At 38.8% G+C, this 20,964-nt stretch overlaps 1 protein-coding gene across 6 annotated transcripts in view; it reads right to left on the bottom strand.

Moving 5' to 3' along the window:
• Positions 1–750: 750 nt before the first annotated feature.
• The window catches only part of HYCC2 (hyccin PI4KA lipid kinase complex subunit 2), a 50,330-nt gene continuing 30,116 nt past the window's right edge, over positions 751–20,964 (bottom strand). For 4 of the 6 annotated variants that reach the window (XM_063162408.1, XM_063162409.1, XM_063162410.1 and 1 more), the window contains exons 9-14: positions 20,508–20,603; positions 19,545–19,661; positions 18,777–18,864; positions 14,777–14,936; positions 13,417–13,584; positions 751–8,621 (exon numbers count right to left, since the gene is read on the bottom strand). In XM_063162408.1, coding sequence (XP_063018478.1) covers positions 8,017–8,621; positions 13,417–13,584; positions 14,777–14,936; positions 18,777–18,864; positions 19,545–19,661; positions 20,508–20,603 — 1,234 coding nt within the window. In that variant the 3' untranslated portion in view covers positions 751–8,016. The remainder of the gene's footprint in view (positions 8,622–13,416; positions 13,585–14,776; positions 14,937–18,776; positions 18,865–19,544; positions 19,662–20,507; positions 20,604–20,964) is intronic. The other 2 variants (XM_063162412.1, XM_063162413.1) reach the window with 2 other exon arrangements.

Raw genomic sequence — 20,964 nt, 5'->3', positions numbered from 1 at the left:
GCCGCTGCTGCGGGACCGGGGTCCCGGCCGCTCCCCACGCCCCCGGCAGAGGCAGCGGCAGCGGGAGGCGGAACCGGGCTCACGCGCCAGCCGGGGGCCGTCCCCGAGGCAGCCAACCCGGGCGCCGCGCCTTGAGGGACCTGTGCGAGGGCCAACCCGCGCCCTGCTCCCAGCCCGCCTCGGCCGCAGGGCGGGACTTCCGCCGCCGGGCCCACGCGCGCCCCCCAGCTCGTGCCCGCGGTCGCTGTGGCGACGCGAAGCCGCCGCGAGCCCGTTCCGGAGCAGCGCCGCTCGCCGGAGCGCCCTCACGGCTCCGCCCTCTGCGCCCCCCTCACGGCTGCCCCCTCTGCGCCCCCCTCACGGCTCCGCCCTCTGCGCCCCCCTCACGGCTGCCCCCTCTGCGCCCCCCTCACGGCTCCGCCCTCTGCGCCCCCCTCACGGCTGCCCCCTCTGCGCCCCCCTCACGGCTGCCCCCTCTGCGCCCCCCTCACGGCTCCGCCCTCTGCGCCCCCCTCACGGCTTCCCCCTCTGCGCCCCCTTCACGGCTCCGCCCTCTGCGCCCCCCTCACGGCTTCCCCCTCTGCGCCCCCCGCACGGCTCCGCCCTCAGCGCCCCCTCATGGCTCCGCCCTCTGCGCCCCCCTCACGGCTCCGCCCTCAGCACTCCCCTCACGGCTCTGCCCTCAGCGCCCTTCCCGCCCGCACCAGCCTCAATCACATCTTTAAAAACCAGCAAGTCACAAAGTAGTCATTTCTGTTCAGAAACAGCACGATATTTATTTAACATCTTTATATATTTATATATATATAATTTTTTCTGCATTGCAGATTGTGTCGAGTTTTATACATCTCTATTTACAATGATTTAAAATAATTATATTTCTTCTCTGGCAGGTATTTACAAAGTCAATAGTAACTACATTTCACATTTCAACAAGTCAACAGCATGAACCAGCTCAGTAAGACAGTTAAGATAATGGCTTACATGCACCAATAACATGATCTTCAATACGTGCCTTCTTCAGGACTAAGAATGAAGACTTTCCCTGGTCCCCAGGTTAAAGGACATCATACAGCAGAAGTCACGGTTACTGAAAACCTGTTTGATTTAGTCCTTCACCAGTACCGAATCTCGAAGGTCTGGGGCTCACACCAGCAAGCAGGGCTATGCTGGTCAAGAGGGGCTCACACCACCAAGCCATGTCCTTTTGCCTAGCCTTGTGCCCACAGAAGTGGGCTATGTGCTGCTTATGCTCCTTCTATGAGATTAAATAATGCTAAAGTAGTAAAAATCCTCAGAAACCTTAGTTCAGAGAAACAAACTTGGTATGATGAAAAAAGTAAGAAAATAATCTTTTAATCCTCGCAGAATGTTTGTTGTTTTTTTTTTTTTTTTTGCTAGTAAAACTGAGAGCAAGTCCTGTATTCTTACAAGGACAAAAACAGATCAAAAACCTCATTGTCAAGTACAGGAATTACAAATTTAAAAAATGCAGCATGGGGTATATATCAATTTAGCTGTTGGGATCTTCTAATAGCAAATAAAAGCTACCATAGTAAATCTAAAATGTATTAAGAGCAGCTGATTATTAAAAATCTTTATTAGCTTTTTCCTGGAATCTTCAATATGAAAAAAGTGTTAAATGACTCTGTTTTATTTAATCATATGGTATTTGTCCATAAATAACCAGCTAGTAATTCCCACCCCTAAAGTATTTACTATGTGCAAGAAAACAGAAGTAATCATTGAACACTGACACACACACACACATCACACACCCCAGTACTAGGAATCTATTACTATTTTGACATGTTTATTTTATCCTGAGTGGTTGTTAACTCACATCTACTGTATACTTGAAGCCACAAAGTTTTTACTACTTGCATTTTTCATAAACTAATAACATGAAATTCTAGCACGACCACAGTAACTGTCTAAACAGAAAGAACAGTGTCAATAGCCAGTATTTCTGTTACTCCCAAGTATTTGTTTTAGAACTAAAGGTAAAAGGTTGCTCTACTTTTTCTGTTTCATGATCAGTTCTGGGGAGGATGAGGACTCAAACACATAGGATTCACTACTGATTTGTAAGGAAGTTTCCATGACAAAGCACCATAGAGACACTTTACCAGCAGATACTTCTAAACAGAAATCTCCCCCTGACCATTTTGCCCTCTAAAATCAAAACCTGTGAGAATTCCAAACCACATTTTAAAGCAATTTGAATGTTGACTCCTGAACAGATTATTAATCACTCATTAAAAAGTTGTATCAGAATGCAAAGACAGTCTTCTCTAAAACCGCTTAAACCTTACAGACTGTAAAACACTGTGAGCTCACGCCCAAGTGGCTGCTCAGTAAAAGTTGATCTCATCACTCTGCTCATCATGCACAAGGTAAAATGTAGGGCAATGTTTTACTGTATGGATACAAAGCTTTAATATACATCTGTTCCCATCAAGCTCCTCACAGGAAAACCTTAAGAATCCTTTAAGATAGAAGGGACAATTTATGGAGCCATTTTTAATTCAACTGGTCCCTCAGATACTACCTTTGGTAAAATCTGATGAACACAGTTAAATAAAATTCAGGAAAAAGTATAGCCTAGAGAAAAATAAGTAAAAGGATGGAATCAAAATTGTACTTTTTTCACTAAATCTCAAATACAGATTATTAAAATGGGACAGATTTTTCTTCATCTTTTTCTGAAGCAGTAAGGTACCCTTATGACTTGCACAGCTTTCTTCTAAACTTTTAATATCACAGGCCTTGACACTTGACAAACCTACTAGGCAAGTTTATCTAAAATGGCTGGCAGTTGTTTTAAAATCTTGTTCCAAGATTTATTTTAAATAAAATTTCATAATAACTACATGGGAAACCTGGTAAGTATCAGTCTTGCAAAACTACTTACTATTTCCAGGAACAAACCAAGTTGCTCACAGCTCACCATCATCTTCCACCACTGTGGAAGAGGCAGGCAAGTATTTTGTCTCTTCAGCTGGCCATGACAGAAATTTTGATAGACTGATACATGTAGTCACTAACACAACACCCATGTCCTGATTTACTACCCCAAATCACCAACAGAAAACTTTTCAACAGCAAAGTTTATCCAACTGCCAGTTAGGAAAAAATAAAAATAATGAACAGAGATTAAGGCCCATATGCTAGAACAAAACAGCATTTAAAATATTGAAGATAATATAAAATATAAAAAATTATATAAATCAAGAATGTGATGCAAGTACAGAGGATCTGGCTTGTTTGCTTAGCATGCTTGAAAAGGAGTGATATTTTGCAACTTTAGTCCTGCAATAATCCTAAACAAGAAACTGAAATAAAAGAGGTACATTTACTCTTCTGATGAAAACTATTCCTATGATATAAATACTTGTTACAAATGACATCTAGCTGATGGCTTTAATGTCATGTTAAACATGCCAAGGTAGCAAAATCTTTGGCAGTGAGAGAATTTAAGGATAAGATTATTAGATCTACTAACATCAAAATAATTTCTTTCGTGTGCAGTACATACGTTTCATTCAAACATATTCTATTCTATTTTCCCCACCTCCTCTAGGATTGAGCGCAGTACCTATACTGTGCAGCTTGGTTTTTATGATTTTATTCAAAAAGTTCTTCTTGATTCTCTTTTAGACTTCAAATTAATTTAAATTTGTAAGCCAAGATAAACATGTCTTGTTTGTGACCAAAGTTAAAATGCTGAACACTTAGAGGAGATAGCCATTGGTTCATGATAAAATAGGACAAGTTCAAACTCTTAGGTTAAAATACAGCCATAGCATAGAATTATCTATTCCAAAATTAATTTTTCAAAATATAGTTCTCTGAACATGTTATACATTAAATATTGAGGAAAATTTCCCTGGAGCTACAATTTTCCAAGAACACTAATAAACTTCATTAAAGAAGTAAAACAAACCACATAGTATCTGAAGACAAAAAGCAGAGTTGGGGTCACCTTACTGCAGAGTAGCTTTACCAGCACTAAGATGCAGGTTTCCCCCTTAATCTTGAAAAATACGTTCCTATTTACATACAGTATACACACAGTTGAGGCAATTGATTGTCAACACGTGACAAATGTATGCACCTACTCACACACAAGTAAACCTCACATGGTGAGAAAAAACCCTGTCCCAGTAAACTCCAGTATTCATAAGTAGTGCAAATAAATACTTTGTCAGAAAATATCTTTTTTTTTTTCTCACTATATTGATAACTTTAATTACTTTAAAGCTAGCAGGAGTATGTTGGAAATGCATTTAAGACCAACACACTTGCAAACTACAAATACTAGATCTAATGCTTACTGGCTGCAACATTATGTTCAGCATTACAGAATGAAGTATACTGTTAAAAAACTTCAAATTCACATCAGAAAGGGTGTTCAAAGAAATCTGCATTTAAAATGGACAGTGATACCCAAGTATGCATTTTGTAAAATTTTCCAAATTTTCCAAAACTTAAGGGGTAATACAGAAATTGAAACGGTCATTTTGCAACAATAATTTTAATAGGTATTTTTACTGCATCACTTTGCTCTCTGCTGAATGAAAATATGGTTCACCTTTCAAACACCTTTCAACCAAAAAGCTGCTCACAATAAATCCCTGAAAAGGATAATCAAGCTAGAATTCACAATCTCAACATTTTGTATTTTCTTAAAATGATAAAGTAAAAAAAAATATATATTGCAAAATGACAGCATATTGTGATGTGTATCAAGGAACATTTCATTTTTCCCTACTGAAGTATATGGATACATCAGAATCTACCCTTCCTCACCTAAGAATTGCATGTATGTGCATGCTTGCACATATATGGAGGGGAAAATCATAATTTTCTGCTTCTTGTCCTTTTATAATGTTGCAGTTGCACTCAAACAGTGCAGAAATCTAAACCTAGTGCCTCCAGTAAAAACTCAGCAGAGTGAATTTAGGATAAGGAGGTTTGATTTAAGTCTAAACATTTGTCACAGGTGTCAGAAAATTTAAGTATGTTTTGTACTTTGTTTAGTATTTAGCATATATAATCAGAAACCCAGCAGATTATTCCCTCCACCCATATCCCAAACACTTTTAATTTTATTTCTGTCACAGTACTTTGGAATGCACTGAACATAATGTATAAAGATTTCCTATGACATTGCCACACCTTAGAGTGGTTTGAAACACAGCAGTAATGATCAACATGATCCACAGCACTGCAGAGCCTCCTACTACAGCTGGCTTGGAGATACTTGGGATGACTCCATTGGGAAGGTAAATGTTCAACATTACTTGGCTGAAAAACAACAGAACAAGCTCCCACAACTGAAACACTGCACTGAAAGGGTAATTTTTGAGAAGTCACAGATGTACCACATCAGCAGATAAAAACCGTATTTTTTTTAACAGGGATAAATTCGAACTCTTTTCAAATAGTCTGATACGGAGTAGATATATATACACAAGAACAAACCAAAATACAATGAATGAAACCAGAAAAAAAGGCACATGATCAAAATGAGAAGTGTAAAAATAATTTAAAAGGTAGTTTGACTGAAGTTTTTGACAATTTGAATTTACACATGTACATTTGACTTCCCTATCTGAAGTCAGTAAAGCCATCTCACTTTCCTGAAATAGTTTTTGTAGTGTGGGACCCCACAGAAAAAAACCTGCTTTTAAAAAAGGTTGTAAAATTTGACCTGATGCCAATTAAGTGCCCTAAAACTTCTGGAGAAATGCATCTAATGACAAATATAGAAAGTAGAGAATCTTGCTAATGAACAACTTTACTTTTTAAAATACTAAGTTTAAGTAATTCTTAGAAAATTACCTGACACTCCTGACCTTTTCTTTCCCAAATATTTAAGCAAACTTCCTTTCTGATAGTCTCTACAAAGTATAAACTTGGTACTTCCAGTCATGACTTACCAATTGTCTCCACTAGGAAAATTTTATTTTATAAAGAAGATTTTAACCATATACAGCTTTTGATATTTTTACAGAAATGTAAGCCTTGGAGCTTCATCTCAGCATTGCCTTAGTTCCATCTGTTCATGACTGGTGGTCCTTAAAAACTATTTTCCATTTAGAAGCTGTCAGGTTTTTAAATAGAGTCATTCTGATGACTCTATTTACTCTTTACCTGAATTTCTACATCAGATGCCACTAAATTCACTTTATGAATATATGATATGAAGACTAGGCTAGCAAAGTGACTCATCAAACCACAAAAAAATCTTAAAACATTTTAATGAATTTTAATGTCAATTTGAAAAAAAATCTCTTTTAAATAAAGCTTAAAAAAAAAATCCCCACCAAAATCAACTATCAGCAATACCACACCATGTCATTCATTGTTCTGAATATCTTAAAGAGTATCACTCAAAGGCAGCCTGCTGTTTGTAACTGCTTACATTTATCCTTCACAGTGACAGTGAAACAAAGTGCCCACATAAAAACTGTAACTCTTTCCTGGAGGTTTACAGTTTGTAAACTTCCAGGATATCATACAGGATTTGAGCAGAGAGGATGAACTTTCCCCTTGTCTATCAATCCAAAAAGAGATACAGAGAGATGGAGAGAGAATGACAAACATTCTCCAGAGTAACCAGAAATGTGCTTCTAAGCAGTGTCCTCTAACATAAGTACCAGCCAGTGCCCACACATCAGTCATATACATTCGAGGCTTGGCTCAATGGCACGAGTTCTGCATTTTCTAGACCAGGGCCAATCCACAAAAAATAAGAGTTAAAAAACTCAAAAGATTATATATACCAAGGCAATGAAGTGTGATCCTTCTGGGGAAAAAAAAATATGGACTGTCAGTACCCCTTTGCACAAACGGCATTGCTAGAAAAGCATTTCACATTGAAACTTCAGTGTTCCTGGCAAAATATTGTCTCTGTCCCTGAGACAGCACCTTGAGAGTATGGTCTGTCTGAACTATAGGATTCCTCAAATGACTCCACCACTGAATTCAGGGAGATTGAGAAAGCAGCTGAAAGGGGTGGGGGTGCCCCAACAGCCACGGTACAAAAGACAGAAGTCTGAGAAATACTCTTTACCCGAACGCACCTTTCAATTCGGTGATCAGCACCTCACAACAAAAACAGCAACAACAAAAATGAAGCAGAGCTAGCCATTATTTCCTGGGGAAGTAGTGTCTCCTTCCCACTTACAAATCCAATTGCCTTAACAGCATGGCGGCGTCTAACTTTTAGTCTAAATGCAGAATGACCCTGTGTCCTGGAGGGGAAGACATGTAACATTACAAATGGCTACAACGCCATTAGCAGTGCATTGTAACCTACATTATCAACCTAGAATCCTGTCTCCGAGGGAATATAGCTTCTTAATATGCATGTCTCAGTTGCTGAACATCAAAAGCTTCTGGGATGAGAGACTGGGGGCAGTCAAGAAAAAACTACCCTCATTTAATGAAAAAAGTGCTGTAGGCAGCCAGGAGCAGCAATGACAATCCCCTCCCCAGAATTGATTGCACAGACTCAGAGAGGTCCAAAGTCACACTAGAATCTCTGAGGCACTCCTGGTTCTGAGAAAGACAAGTCAGGATCCAGTAGTCTTTGCAGTACTGTAGACCGAGAAAACAAACCCGTTTCTATTTCTTAACAAAGCCAAAGCATCATCTCATAGGGATCACATTCACCATTTCCGCCGGTGTCTCCAGTCTCACAGTGTTGAAATGGGACTGATCAGCCTACGATGGATTGCACATCACCCAAAGAGAAAGGAAGGCATGGAAAAAGGCATACAGTACATGATATACTGCTTCACAACCATGTTTACAAGGGGGAAGGAGGATGAAGGTGAGGGAAGAATTATTGCTGTTTCAGTAATACAGTATGATAGCTAAACCAAATGAAACGAGATCACAACAGTCAGTATTTTCACACTGTGGGATGATGGTTCATGTTCTGCCTACAGATGAACTTGCCAGGGATTAAGAGGGAAGAGGGAATACTAAGGAAGGGAGTCAAAGTTACACCTGGGATATCAGCTGCATATTGAAACTTGGAGATCGAGACTGCTTGGTTAGGGGAGCTCCTGGGGAAAGGAGATCTTTACCTTCCCCAGCTTGGCCTAGCCGGTCCTCCTGTAGGCTGATAGTTGAAAACCGATTGGTGTTGCCAGCTGCTAGACTGGTAAAACCCTCTGTGCCAGCTCCAACACTGGAGCCTGCCTGACTGCCATTCACATAGTCAAATGATTTACTGGAGGAAGCACTGGCGGTCCTGATCAGGCCCAAACTGTTGGCTTTTGGCACTACCTGCCCAGCAGGCAGGCTGAGGTGTTTCTTAGTAGGTGTCATCTCAATTATATCTCCATCCCGGTCAGAGGATTGGTGAGTGTACTGCTTTCGAGCTACTGAATCCCGAGGGCTCTCATTGGATTTTGCTGCCGAAGAGGTTTCTTTCTCCTTAGCAGAACGCCCACTTGCTGTTTTCCTTAAGCTGCTCTTCTGGGATACAGAGGATACAGGTTTGGTCCCAGCTGGCTGGCTGCTGAGGGAAGCTCCTGATGAAAATCCTTCATCAGCATCATTAAGGTTTACAGACTCCTCTCTTCCATTTACACCTTCAGTATCTATTAAGAAAAAAAAGAAGCAACCAAAAAATCCCCAAACCAATCAGAAAACAGAGAATGCATTCAAGTTACATGAAGACAATGATGTGCACAGAACATCAAAACAAACCTCATTTGCTAATCCACTTGGATTCCACTTGCTTAATTATTTTTGGGTTCTCAGCCAATTTTCCTGCCATATTTAACAGAGTCTAACAGTAAGTGCTCCCTGAACTTGATTAGCCTTTCATCTGTAATACTTTTATCAGTCAGAATATTGGTCCCAAACTTTGTCTATAAAACAATAATTGGGCCCCATTTGGGTAATATGTTTTATCTTGGTCTGCAGATACTACTACTACCCATTCTCCTACTACATGCTGTTAAAAAAAACCAAACTAAAACAAACCCAGCACCCTTTCAGTCTATTTTTATCCTATTTTGAGGCAAGATCTAAGGATCTCTTTCAGTCAGAGTAAGTTCTGGTGAGTGCTCAGTAAGCTTCAGAATTAGGCCGCTTCCTACGCCAACAATCACAGTGTTCCAACAGAGGTAGAAGGCTTCTCTTGTGTGTTGCTCACACTGTGAACAACGTGACCATACTTTCTATTGGAGATTAACCTAATTCCTAGTTCTCTCTTCTCCAAAATTCAATCCTCCTTGAATTTACAGCAATGCCATCCAGGTATTTCTACCATATTTACTTTTATCTCAACATCTACATTTTTCAGAGAAAAAAAAAGGAAACCCTTGCATTAAGAGAAATTAAATCTCTGAAACATTTTATGTTATAGAACTGTGCTTTTGACTGGAATCTAAAAGGAAAATAAAAGCATTACAATATTATTTCTTAAATCCTTATTTTTAGGTTTATAATATGATTAGGGCTGCACACAAATACTTTTTATCTTTTAATCTTATTCCAGCTTTTTTCTAAGGTCCAAGTTCTCAGAAATTATTGTTTTAGTAGAAAACAGTAGCATTCAAATTTCAAAACTAAAAATGGAGCAACAGTTTTTGCTGCATGTATCTCATTTCAATAAGAAAAAGGCGTAAATTTTAACCATGTTAGCAAAAAAGAAGTCACTCAGACTGTAAGAATTTTGCCTTTCTTTGTAAAAGTTGTAGAGTGTGATTATTTGGAGAAATACAGATCCAGCCCAGCTAAAGCCACTGTGGTGCTCTACTGTTAAGATTGTTGAACCCAGCTTGCTGCCAAGCAAAGACACATTTAAATCTTTTTTGCAGAATGGGAAAAACATAGTGGCAAATATCTGAGAGAGTCTAACACTTGAGTGGAAGCTCACCCTCTCATGCTGAGTGGTAGCTAAGGAACATTTTACATCGTGGCAAACAGAACAGACAGAAAGCTTTTGGTGTTACCGCCTCTGTGTAGCGGGAATATAGCCTGATCCCATTTCACATTTCTGAGGTGTAATGCAAACCCAAAACTTTACAGGGAGGTTTCATTACTCTGCTCTACATTTACTACTTCTTTTCAGGAAACTTTGCCCTGGAATTACCATTGCTGTGTATCGGCTTACAAAAGATATTTAGACACCTCCAAATCAAACCACTCTCAGCCTCTCTCAAAATAATTCAATGAGAGATGATTCTGTAGTTTTTAATAGTTCTATTTGGCTCATTGGCCTCCCAGAAGCAGAAAAATAACATAGACTGCAGTAACATGAACTTTCTTCCTTGGCTAAGCCTTTTGCCTTAGAAAAAGATGGTCCTTAGGTTCCCAGAGCAATTATTAAAATGAAGGGTGCGTTACTTGCTTTAACTTCCCCTAACCATATTTAAAATACATCCCTTCCCCACTTCCTGACCACCTTGTTTGGTAAAACCAGGCCTTCCTCTTCTCCTTGACACATACCTGTCTTTTCTTATACTAGACAGTGATATATTTTGTTCACAATCCACACTGACATTCCCCCCTCCAACCTTCCCACACACAATCAAAGTTACAATAAAAGTCAGACATTACTGGAGCATACCAAAAGCAAGACCACGTTTTCAATTAACCAACATTTATGTTTCTTTATATAACCATGCAAAGCTGGATGAAAGCATATTCAGTTACAAGCAGCAAGAGAAGCAGCTGAAGCCCCCTCTCAAGCCCTTCTTATTCAACATAATGATGTGGAACTTGTAAGAAGTTGTCTCCAGACAACACTGCTAAGATTTTTATTATTACAAGAACATGAGTAGTTTTCAAAGTTTATGTTAAAGCATTGCTGAGTAACAGGATGCTGAAGCACATGTCCTATTCAGGGACTGTGAAGCAGTCACACTGAAAAAGTGGCATTTTATGCATAGGACTTAAAGATAAGACTGAGAGGGGTTGTTGCAAGCTTTTGGATGCTGCAACTATACAGAGGCCCAAGCTGCTCAGCAGTGCTCAAAAATGAAGAAGATAGAGAAGATAACATGCAAGAGAGTTTCTGTCTAGTCAGACCCACATACCTACAGAAGTTCCCAATGGGATTAAAGTAATTCAGCAAACACATTCTTTTCCTAATACATCTTATTTTTCCTCTAAAAACTGCCCTGAGATAATAAAAAATGTTTGAGTCCTTACATACTCTGGGAAGAAAAACAGAATGACGTAACAATGAAGTTTCCTCTCTTTTTTTTTGTTTGTTTGTTTTTGGTTTTGTTTATGTTCCAATAGACCAATAAGACAATTTCAAAAGGAAATAAAATCTAAAAATCTACTCCCTTCCAAATGCTCTTTATTTTAAGGCCAAAAGAGAAAGTGACAGTGCAACCCAACAGAAATCATATCCATTACACTACAGTGTGTATTCAAGACTCCCACTGTTTCTTATCAGAATAAATCTGTAGTCAAATAATTTGCTATTTGTACATATTGTACATATTTGTACATACACAACTAGTACTTTAGATACAGACTCAGTGTTCTCCACTGATCCAAAATAATGCACAAAACCGCAGCTGCAATCACCCAGAAGCAGAATAGCTTGCACTGCATTACTGAGTCATCCCTGAAGTCTTTTTCTACTTAAGGGGGTCAAAACACTGATCTGAAGAAGGGGTTTTATACACCTTTTTAAAATTACTTTTAGCATGTTTATCCTTCCTATACCTGAAGATTGAAAAGTCACTAGAAGTGGTCAGTGTCTCCTTGTGCTGTTTGACATCAATCTGGTATTTGTAAGAAAGAATTTTCTGGCTGAAGCTTTCTGTGAAATCAGCATCAGAAAACAAACAGAACCCTGGATATACATCCACAATTTTATGATGATAATCAAGGCAAACTCCTTTCCTTGGCATTCTCCCAGATGCTATCAGCTGGAAAACTCAGTTTGATCAAAAATGTAATTATGCATTGCTAATGTTACAGAAGTAAATGTTATTCAATCCATTTGTATTGAGGCAGAGAATGTGGAATGATGCCTTATCCAATAATATGCCAAATTATATCAATGGCTTCAAACAAGACTAAAATGCATCATCTTTATCAACTGCTCTTCCCACTTCCTATCTGTCCCAGAAAGTTCTCTGCAGCTCAGGACTTCTCTATATCCTTCAAGTCATGCACATGCAAAGAGTTATAAAACAGAGTAAGATCAAGTGGAAAGTGAGTTTAAGAGAAGACAGGATCATTTACTGAGCATGCTCAAATTCATAATGCACCAAGTAGATTAAAAACCTGCACTAAATATTTTTATGCCACTCTCTTCTACTCTTCATTGCTGGATAGCAACTTTGTTTAAGTTTAATGCTTCTGTGATTCTACAATTAAGTCTCCAAATTCTCTAGATTGTTTCCTGAAAAACAAATCTGAAGAAGAAATTCATATCTGAATGTGCAAATAAATCTTATTCATGATCAACAAATGTCCTTATAGAGGCTGGAAACACCAAAGTTCACATACAGAAGAAGGCTTAAGATAGGAGAGTACTTGAAAATATGTTCAGCTAAATCTGTAAGAAATTAATTCTCATCTCTGAGGAGAAATCATTATTCAAGTTCAGTACTTGAAACTATGTTCTTCATCAAGGAAATCCTCAAAAGTAGATGAACTTAAATAAAATTCTACCACCTACTCCATCTGCTATTCTTGGCTGCCAAGCAGACCTCTGAAGCCCTACAGCATTTGTGTGGACAGCACAACTGAGAAAGAAAGAATAATTGTTTCTAAAGTTTTTATCATTTCTTCCTGATAACACAAGCACTTTTCTGGTGCTTGTAGAGCAGCCAGTTCTAAATGAGTTGTACATGTATGACATTTCAATGAAAAGATGACCGACAAATAAAACATCAGTAATTGTATACCTGTTTTAGATAGGCTTGACTTTCAATGGCAACAGGAGACTTCATTCTTGAAAATTTAAAAACTGCAGACTAACAAGACACTATTTTAACTAAAATGGAGCCAAATCCATTTATATTCTGTACTGTCTACTTTTCAGTGCTAGATTCATGTTCATCTGGTGCATATTTTTTCTTCTTAATATCAGATTAAACATGCTCAGTAATAGTTAGTTTCCAAGCAATCCCAAAGCTCTTGGATATTACCCTGTCTTTTTTTTTTTTTTTTGTGCCATGCCAAGCAGTGTTTCACCACACAGAAGCAAGCCCCAGGCCAGCCCACATGATAACAAAAGGTAGTTCCTGACCTGATGTTAGGTATATAGGGGATGTGTGTATTGCAAAGAAAGCTAATACACCCTGGGATAGCGGAAACACACACTAGAATGGAAAGAAGTTCTGCTTGGGGATAGGGAGCCAGGATCCTCCTCCAGCAACTGCCTCACTGACTTCTGCCTCCTCATCTCTGTCCTACCCTCTGTTGTGGCTGCTGCCAAGGTGGGCTCCGGGAAGCCATGCTCAGGGGTCCTGCGCAGCAGCACCTCCCCCTCTTGCTCACGTTTGATCCCTAGGTCTGTGCAGCCGTGTTGGATCGGTGAGCCAGGAATGCTTGAGTCAGCCTCGATTGAGAAGTCAAAGCCATCTGGGATTCAACATATAACATTTTAGTGCTTTTCTATTCCTTTCTTGGCATTCCAACCCAGGCAGGGAAAATAGAAAGTTTATGCTGACATGGAACAAACACAAAACACTGCCCATGCGGAGTTAGAAGTGGTGAGAACATCCACAGAAAGGGACAGGTGGGCTGTACTGCAGACCAGAGACCAGCAAACGAGTAGAATGGCTGAATAGAACTACAGCGAAGACAAACACGACGCAGAGTCCTGAAAACAGGAGACAGCTACTTCTTGTCCTGGATATCCTGATTCAGCTGAAGACCAGAGGTCATCAAATCCTCTTGCACGTGACCAAGAAGAATAATAAAAAATAAAAGGGGAAAGGAATGTACCACAGGAAAATGTGCAATTCCTGTTTTCAGACTTTTTACTCTCGGTTGATTCTTATGTTATTTTCCTTTTTACCTTCATTGATTTATTCATGAAGTTTTTTTTAACTAATATTTTATACATGAAGTAACAAAGCTTTAAAAGCAGACAAAGTGATTTCAAAGCAAGTTTTTTGCTACACCTACACTGAAGATGTCATCACATCAAGATAAAGATCGCTACTTTTTTTTTCTTCATACAGTCCAGCACATTTCCATATGATGTAAGTACACACTGAGGAAAGAGTAATTCTAAACTATCCAAACCTATTTTAGAGCTCCCCAATAAACTGGGTTATATGATGGCAGGTGTGATGTTCAGTTTGTTGCTCTCCCACTGCCATCAGCAGCTTTAGGCAGCTGGAATCCTATTAAGGTCTGGATGTTAGCATTCATTCCCTGAGCTATTTACAATGGGAAACAGTTGAGTTTTAGTGCAGATTAAACAAAGAACTCAAATTCTAAGCCACACTTTATCCCTACAATTTCACACAGTGTTATATGGAGAAAAAAGAAGTCTTAATAAACATTTTCCAGTTTCTCCATTTCCTCATCTACCTCACAGTTTATCACAAAATCAAAACCAAAACAAACACCCAAAATACTTGTGTTCATGCAGTGCTCTGAAGATGTAAAGTATTATATACTATTATGGAGTATCATTTTTAAAAACAAACAAACAAAAAGCCCCCCCCAATGTTCTGTAAACATTCAAACTCAGAAGCCAGATTACAGTGATGATGATGATTACAGTAGGTTGCAATATGTGCTCCTGGCAGAGAAAACTCACCTTCTCTCCTCCAGCGATGACGACGGATAGAAGCTGTTGTAATAGCACTCCGAGAAATTCTTGGAACTGTTGGAGTAACTTCTACTTTCAGTACCTTCTGGCCTTCTTGTGATGCATCAGGAGCATCAAAAGGCAGTGAATTCTTCATAGCATTTGCAACCTAAGACAAAAGTAAGATGCTGTACTACTACTGTCCTTGATTGCACTAATGGCAATATTGGATCTCCTGCCGGATACAGAAAGGAGAACAAGTAAGAATTGGTAATTCTGTCAGATTCCCCTCAATGACCCCATGCCCAGGATTCAAGGTTGATTACACGGAAAAGCTCATCATAAACCTATTTGCAAAACCAGAGTTAATTTTCTCCATTTTTTTGAGGTAATTAATTTTGTTCTGTCTTTGCCATCTGTAGTGACAGACGTTAACAACACATACAGGAAGGTCTCCCTCCAGAAGAGACTGCAATATAACAAGGCAAATACCATTTATGTTTGATGACAAGGGTGTCAATAAAACCAAGTCACAGCCCAAGCCAATGCAAACTGTCAGTGGCCTTGTGCACAGGGGGACAGGGCTGATTTCCACCACACCTTTCCCCATAACACTCCCCATTCCTCCCTAAAAACAAGCCAAACAGAACCTAACCCAGAGGATTAGACTGCAGGTACTTGCAAGATTTATTTAAGGGAAAAAAATTGCAACCTAAGCAATGAACATAAAGTTATTAAAATACAATTAAAATAGGTTTAATAAAGATGAGTGTAATAGCCTATTATAAAGTCAGAAGTTATGTTTTGCAGCTTTGAGGAGAACAAGTTACTTCTTTTGACTTTGATGCTTTAATTGCTTCTTTGAGTTTCCCATAAAATGCTTTTGGGATTAGAGGTTTACTTTAAAAAAGACAAAAACAACTTTCCACAATGTCTCATACTTTACAAGTAAATTGTTCAAAAAAAGTGAACTTGTGTACCAGCTCCAGAAAAGCAAACTAGTTCTCTATGGCAGGTACGATATTCAACAGTAACAAAGCTAATGCACACAAAGTGTTACTTCAAGCTTCAAAATCCCCCCTAAACCACAACCCATAAAATGAACACACCTTGATTTTCCAAAATCTTCTACTCACTGAAAGCTGCTACCTTTTTTGAATAGATACCCTTGTCAGTGTACCAAAAAAAAAAAATCTAAAAATTCATAGCAAAAGACTTTTGCACCATGACAGGAATCGTGACAGAGCATTTCTGCTTGTTGAACCTTTTAACAGCTGGCCCTTTCTAGCAGCACAAACTGTACTTCTGGGGACTGAGGAAAACCATATGGAGATAAAAATCAATGCACCAGTAAATCTTTGAAACAATCTAAACAACCAGTCTGAATGAGTCACAGTCCTTGTCTGACAAAAACACCCTCAAAACCACGATCTTTCAGGATGCAAAAACACTTGCTCACGATGTCTAATCCAGCCCTGAAAGGCAGGAAAACAAACACACAGCACAATTCAGACTTGGCAAGCCAAGTCTGCAGCTATCAATGACAAAGGAAGGTTGGTTTCAGGCCAGATATCCACTCTTGCCTACCAGAAAGGAGCTCTAAGGAAAGAACATTCAATAAGAGCAGTAAGTGCATCAATAAAATACATTGTCACAATAGGGACTTGCTGATCCATGGTTCCTGTGCCCTGGACTTGGAAAACCTGTGTGTCTGTACTCTGAAGACTGGGATTTCTGTCTGAAAAGCATGCAGAATGCTTTGTTCAGAGGAAAAGACTGACTGGAACGGGTCTGCTCCCCAGGTCCAAGGTGCTGCTAATTCTGACACTTGCTGATTAGTTTGGCTCTGTAGAAACTCTCAGCTTTCTTGACCAGTACCCAGTGTTTGTTAACAGAAATACTTTTCTTAAGCCAGGAAAGGCTTTTCACTTGTGTTAATTCCTACCCTTTCCACTGCAGTCTCTGTATAAGATTGATTGATAGAAGACCACTTCTACATTACAGGTATTTCACAGCTTTCTGATGCTGGTTTTCCACTTGGGTTTTTTTTAAAGCTTAGGATTTCTTCCTACAGGCAGTAAAACCCTAAGTAAATAAGAGCATGGATCCACTAAATGGTCAAAAATGTTTCTCAAAGAAACAAACACAGGGATCATGATGTTCCTCATTTTAATGATGACTGATGGTATTCCCATAATTACACAAATAAGTACCTGAAAACAGGTATCTAAAAATAATCCTAATGCAGGGGTTTGCCTTAATATTAAATAGACTTGAAAGAATTTGCTGCTCTTAGGAAATCCTAGGCAGAAGCTGAACTTAGCAACTTTCCTGTGAAGCTTCCCAGATGATAGTTATTTGGCACTAGTAGTTTTAGGTTTAAAATACAGAATTTTATACTGCTGCTAAATTATACACATCTCCTGAAGAACACAAGGAGAGCAAAGGGCTCCAATCTTTGAAAATGTCAAATTGCTTGAATATACAGCATTAGGGAAAAGACATGCAGGTAATTATTTTAATGAAACGGACAATTTCTTCAACCTACTTTTAAAAAAATGTTAGTAAAGCAAGACAGGAAGCAGGCAATGATTAGAGTATTAGAAAAAACCCACCTCCCTGAATAGGCCTACATGCATATGCAGGAAAAACCTGACAACCAGGAAGGGGTAAAAATTGGTGATATCATGATGTCACCGAACAATGGGATAGAGAATCAATAAGAGCTTTAGAAAAAAAAATAAATACATTCTAGAAGATTCTTACAACTAGAAGTAATCTCTAAGGACAAACTGATTAAAAATGAACAATGAAAACTAAAAATTGTCATATCATCAACTTCCAGATGCTCCTACACACTTTTCAAGTGCAGTAGTTTGACAGGACGGCCCAATTCAGCAGGTTCAATATTTAATTTAAAACTTTCAATCTGATGGAGTGATGAGTCAGTTCCAAAAGAAACCAACTATTATAATAATTCAATGGATAGCAGGCATTTTAAATGCAGCAGTGTCAAAAAGCCTGTAGATAAATTGTACAGCCAATATTAATACCTTTGGAGAATAATTTTATGCAATTTAGTTCAGAAAAGAGTGACCTCAGATTGCCACATAAAAAGATTTTGCAAATCCGCTCCTTTGTCAGTTATGTAAAAAGCAGTGACATTTTACTGCTGTTAGTTCAGAGAAGGACTAAAGGCTTCTAGCCACAATTCTGATGCAGAAACTGAAACAGCAATCTAATGTACTTTATTCTCCTTAATTTTCCCTCTTCTTTTTATTCTCATTCCTACATCTGACAAAAATTTTTCCTTTCTCTCTTTCAACCTTCTCATCCTTCCCACTCACATCCACCTGCATCCAGCCCAGTTTCACCACTTTCCCCATTTCTCTTTTTTCGTGATTGGAACAGCAAATATGATGAAAACTGAAGAAACCGCACCCCAATCAGAACTACTCCATCTTACTGCTGGTCCTCCAAACATGGTAAAGATTAAGATTTGCGTGACTTTTATCAAACATAAGCTGGCATTGACTCTGAGACTGGAGCTCCTTTCCACTTTCAGCTGCATCCTGCTGTTGCTTTCTCTACTTTATTATCAGTTAAAACCCACAGCTTATTCTCAACCCTGATGAAGGTCTAGAAGCAAAGAAAACACCTTTTTTGCAACCAATGCCCTGTAACATACAACTATTCAGTTAAGCTTCTTTGAACCACTCATCAGTAGCTTATGTCAAAACAACATAAACATTTCGAGCCAACTATAATATATTAGCAAAATCCTAGCTATCAGTCTCAATGAGTCCTAGAAGATCCCAACACCCTGGCTTAATACTCAGCAGAAAAAGTATGGTATAAATAGCCATGTTGCAAACACCAGCTGTTAACAAATCACTTGCATTTGATTGTGCAGTGAATGGACACAAAAGCTTTCATTACCAGCCCACTTCAGAAACACATCCATACTCCTCTTAACCAGGCCCATAAATCACAGTGGATTGTTTCTTACCAGCAGGGGCTGTGAGTAGAGTTCAAGCTGTGCTCTGTAAATTATGTCCTCCAATACCTCCTGGCCAAGCTCCCACTGACCATTATATCTAAAAAGTAAAGGCAGACATTTATCTTCCACTTCTTATGAAAACAAACTTGTTCTTTTTTCTGCCCAATTCAGCTTTGCACTTCTCAGCTTATGCAGAAAATTCATCAACTGTATGTACACCACAGTGTACATTCACTTCTTTCAGCACTACAGCGTATTTTGTTAACTTCTTGGTGTAACAAGAAAGCTCCCCCATGTTCCCTCCAAACAAGACAAAATTGAAGCCACAATCAGGACAAACTTTAAAAAAATTGGGTCAATATGTAAACGCTAATGCTACTTAGCAGAACTGAATTTGCTCTAGAAATGTATTTTTGCTACCTCAGATGCTACTGACATTTAAGAGGTCTGCATTTCATCAGTTTATCTTGGCATCCAAGCTCATTATGCTTGTGAATAGAAGGTATCTGTGGTACTGGCAAGATGGAAAAAACTGAAACCAGAAGCCTAACTCTCTTCAGCACCTACTGCTGGCCCTTCATCACCTAATTCAGTGCTGACAAAAATATTTTCTAATCTGTTGGCTGAATAAGCAAGTAATGGGAAATATACTAATTAATTACAAACTTGTGCTATGAATCTAAATATTTTTTTCAATTATAAACCAACTGGCATTTATATTTTAATTCATGTAAAAGCAGACCTTTCTCTTCAAGTAAGAAAACCCTGTCCACTTACATGGCATAATAGACACCTGTGAGCAGCTGCACCATGAAGTCAGGGTCTAACACCACTCTACCACAGTGCTCTTTCCAGCGTTTCTCATGCTGCCGTGGAAATCCACTCACACACAGCCTAAAAACAACACCATTACAGGAAAGTATTAACTCCACAAAGAATACAAATGTCTTTACATCACAGAGATTTTAGTTATTTTAAAATAGAAATACATAACACAGAACATTCTTATGCTGCAGTTTTGTAGCAGTGCCTTGATATGCGGCTCACTGAAAGCCCAGTGTTACTCCCATGTAGCCAATAATTCCTCCACCTGTTTTCCTCAAATCATAACCAGCTTCTAAAGAACAAGATGTTCTCCACTACCAGCCTGGACACTCTCCCTAAAATTCAGTAACTGAAACCAATTTTCTTTATAGGAAACATTTCAGTGTTACAGAAGAGAAGTATGTCTCCTCCCATCTAATGAATAATGACAGCATGCAAGTCACCTTGTAACTAAAGTCAGATAACACACATATTACAGTCTTGATAACTGCTCTCAGCTGCCTTGTAAGAAATATTTCTGACTCTTGAAAAAAGGGTCTGTCTTCCCATATACTGCCTACATTAAAATCAGGATAATTTATTATATCCTTATTGCATCAGTTTCCTATCTGAATCTTCATCACAGAAGCAACACATGGCCACTGATACATAGCAACTGTGGCACTGTCTCCAAAACAACAGAAATCTCCTGCATATAAAATGTTGTCTTGCTTCTCTACTCAAAGAACAGATCAAATTTTCAGATGCAGGAAAATGAAACATATTTGGCAAATTTAGCATAGCCACAACTCAAGTGAAAATGATGGAAGCATACCAAGAACCAATCTATCCCCATCAGAAAGTACTTTTCTTTACTGGATGAATATTTTAAAATCTACATGACCCTGAAGACTCCCTCAAAGGCAAGTGTCTCACCTGGAACCCATTGTACAAAGTGACTGGTAAGAAGAAGCAGGCATGTAGACAATAGCTGAATTGTAACACAGCATAAGAAAGCTCAGCACCTCGAACCTGAAAAGAGAAAAGCAAAATCTTACATTGTTTATATTCTTAATATTTCACTGAAATTAAACACAAGAAATCTACAATTCAGGCTCAAAAAACACCCTACAGGAAAGTGTGTCAGAAGTAAAGACACAAATCCTTTAGTCCTCTTTCATTATAATTCACTAACTTGAAACAGGCTATCAAAGGTTCACTATAAACACTTAAATTTATTCTTCTGAAAATCATGAAAGCCCTTAGCATATGCAGGAACTATGAAGGAAATGAGATACAGCATAATATTTGGACAGTTCTAGAAGTGGAAATGTCTGCAATGCATTCAAAATTATTTTATCAGTTTTCCCAGTGCTGTCTTTAGACACAGGTA

This window comes from Melospiza melodia, chromosome 8 (genome assembly GCF_035770615.1).
Source record: "Melospiza melodia melodia isolate bMelMel2 chromosome 8, bMelMel2.pri, whole genome shotgun sequence".
NCBI classification, from domain to species: domain Eukaryota; kingdom Metazoa; phylum Chordata; class Aves; order Passeriformes; family Passerellidae; genus Melospiza; species Melospiza melodia.
This window is presented reverse-complemented; position numbering and strand designations above follow the sequence as displayed.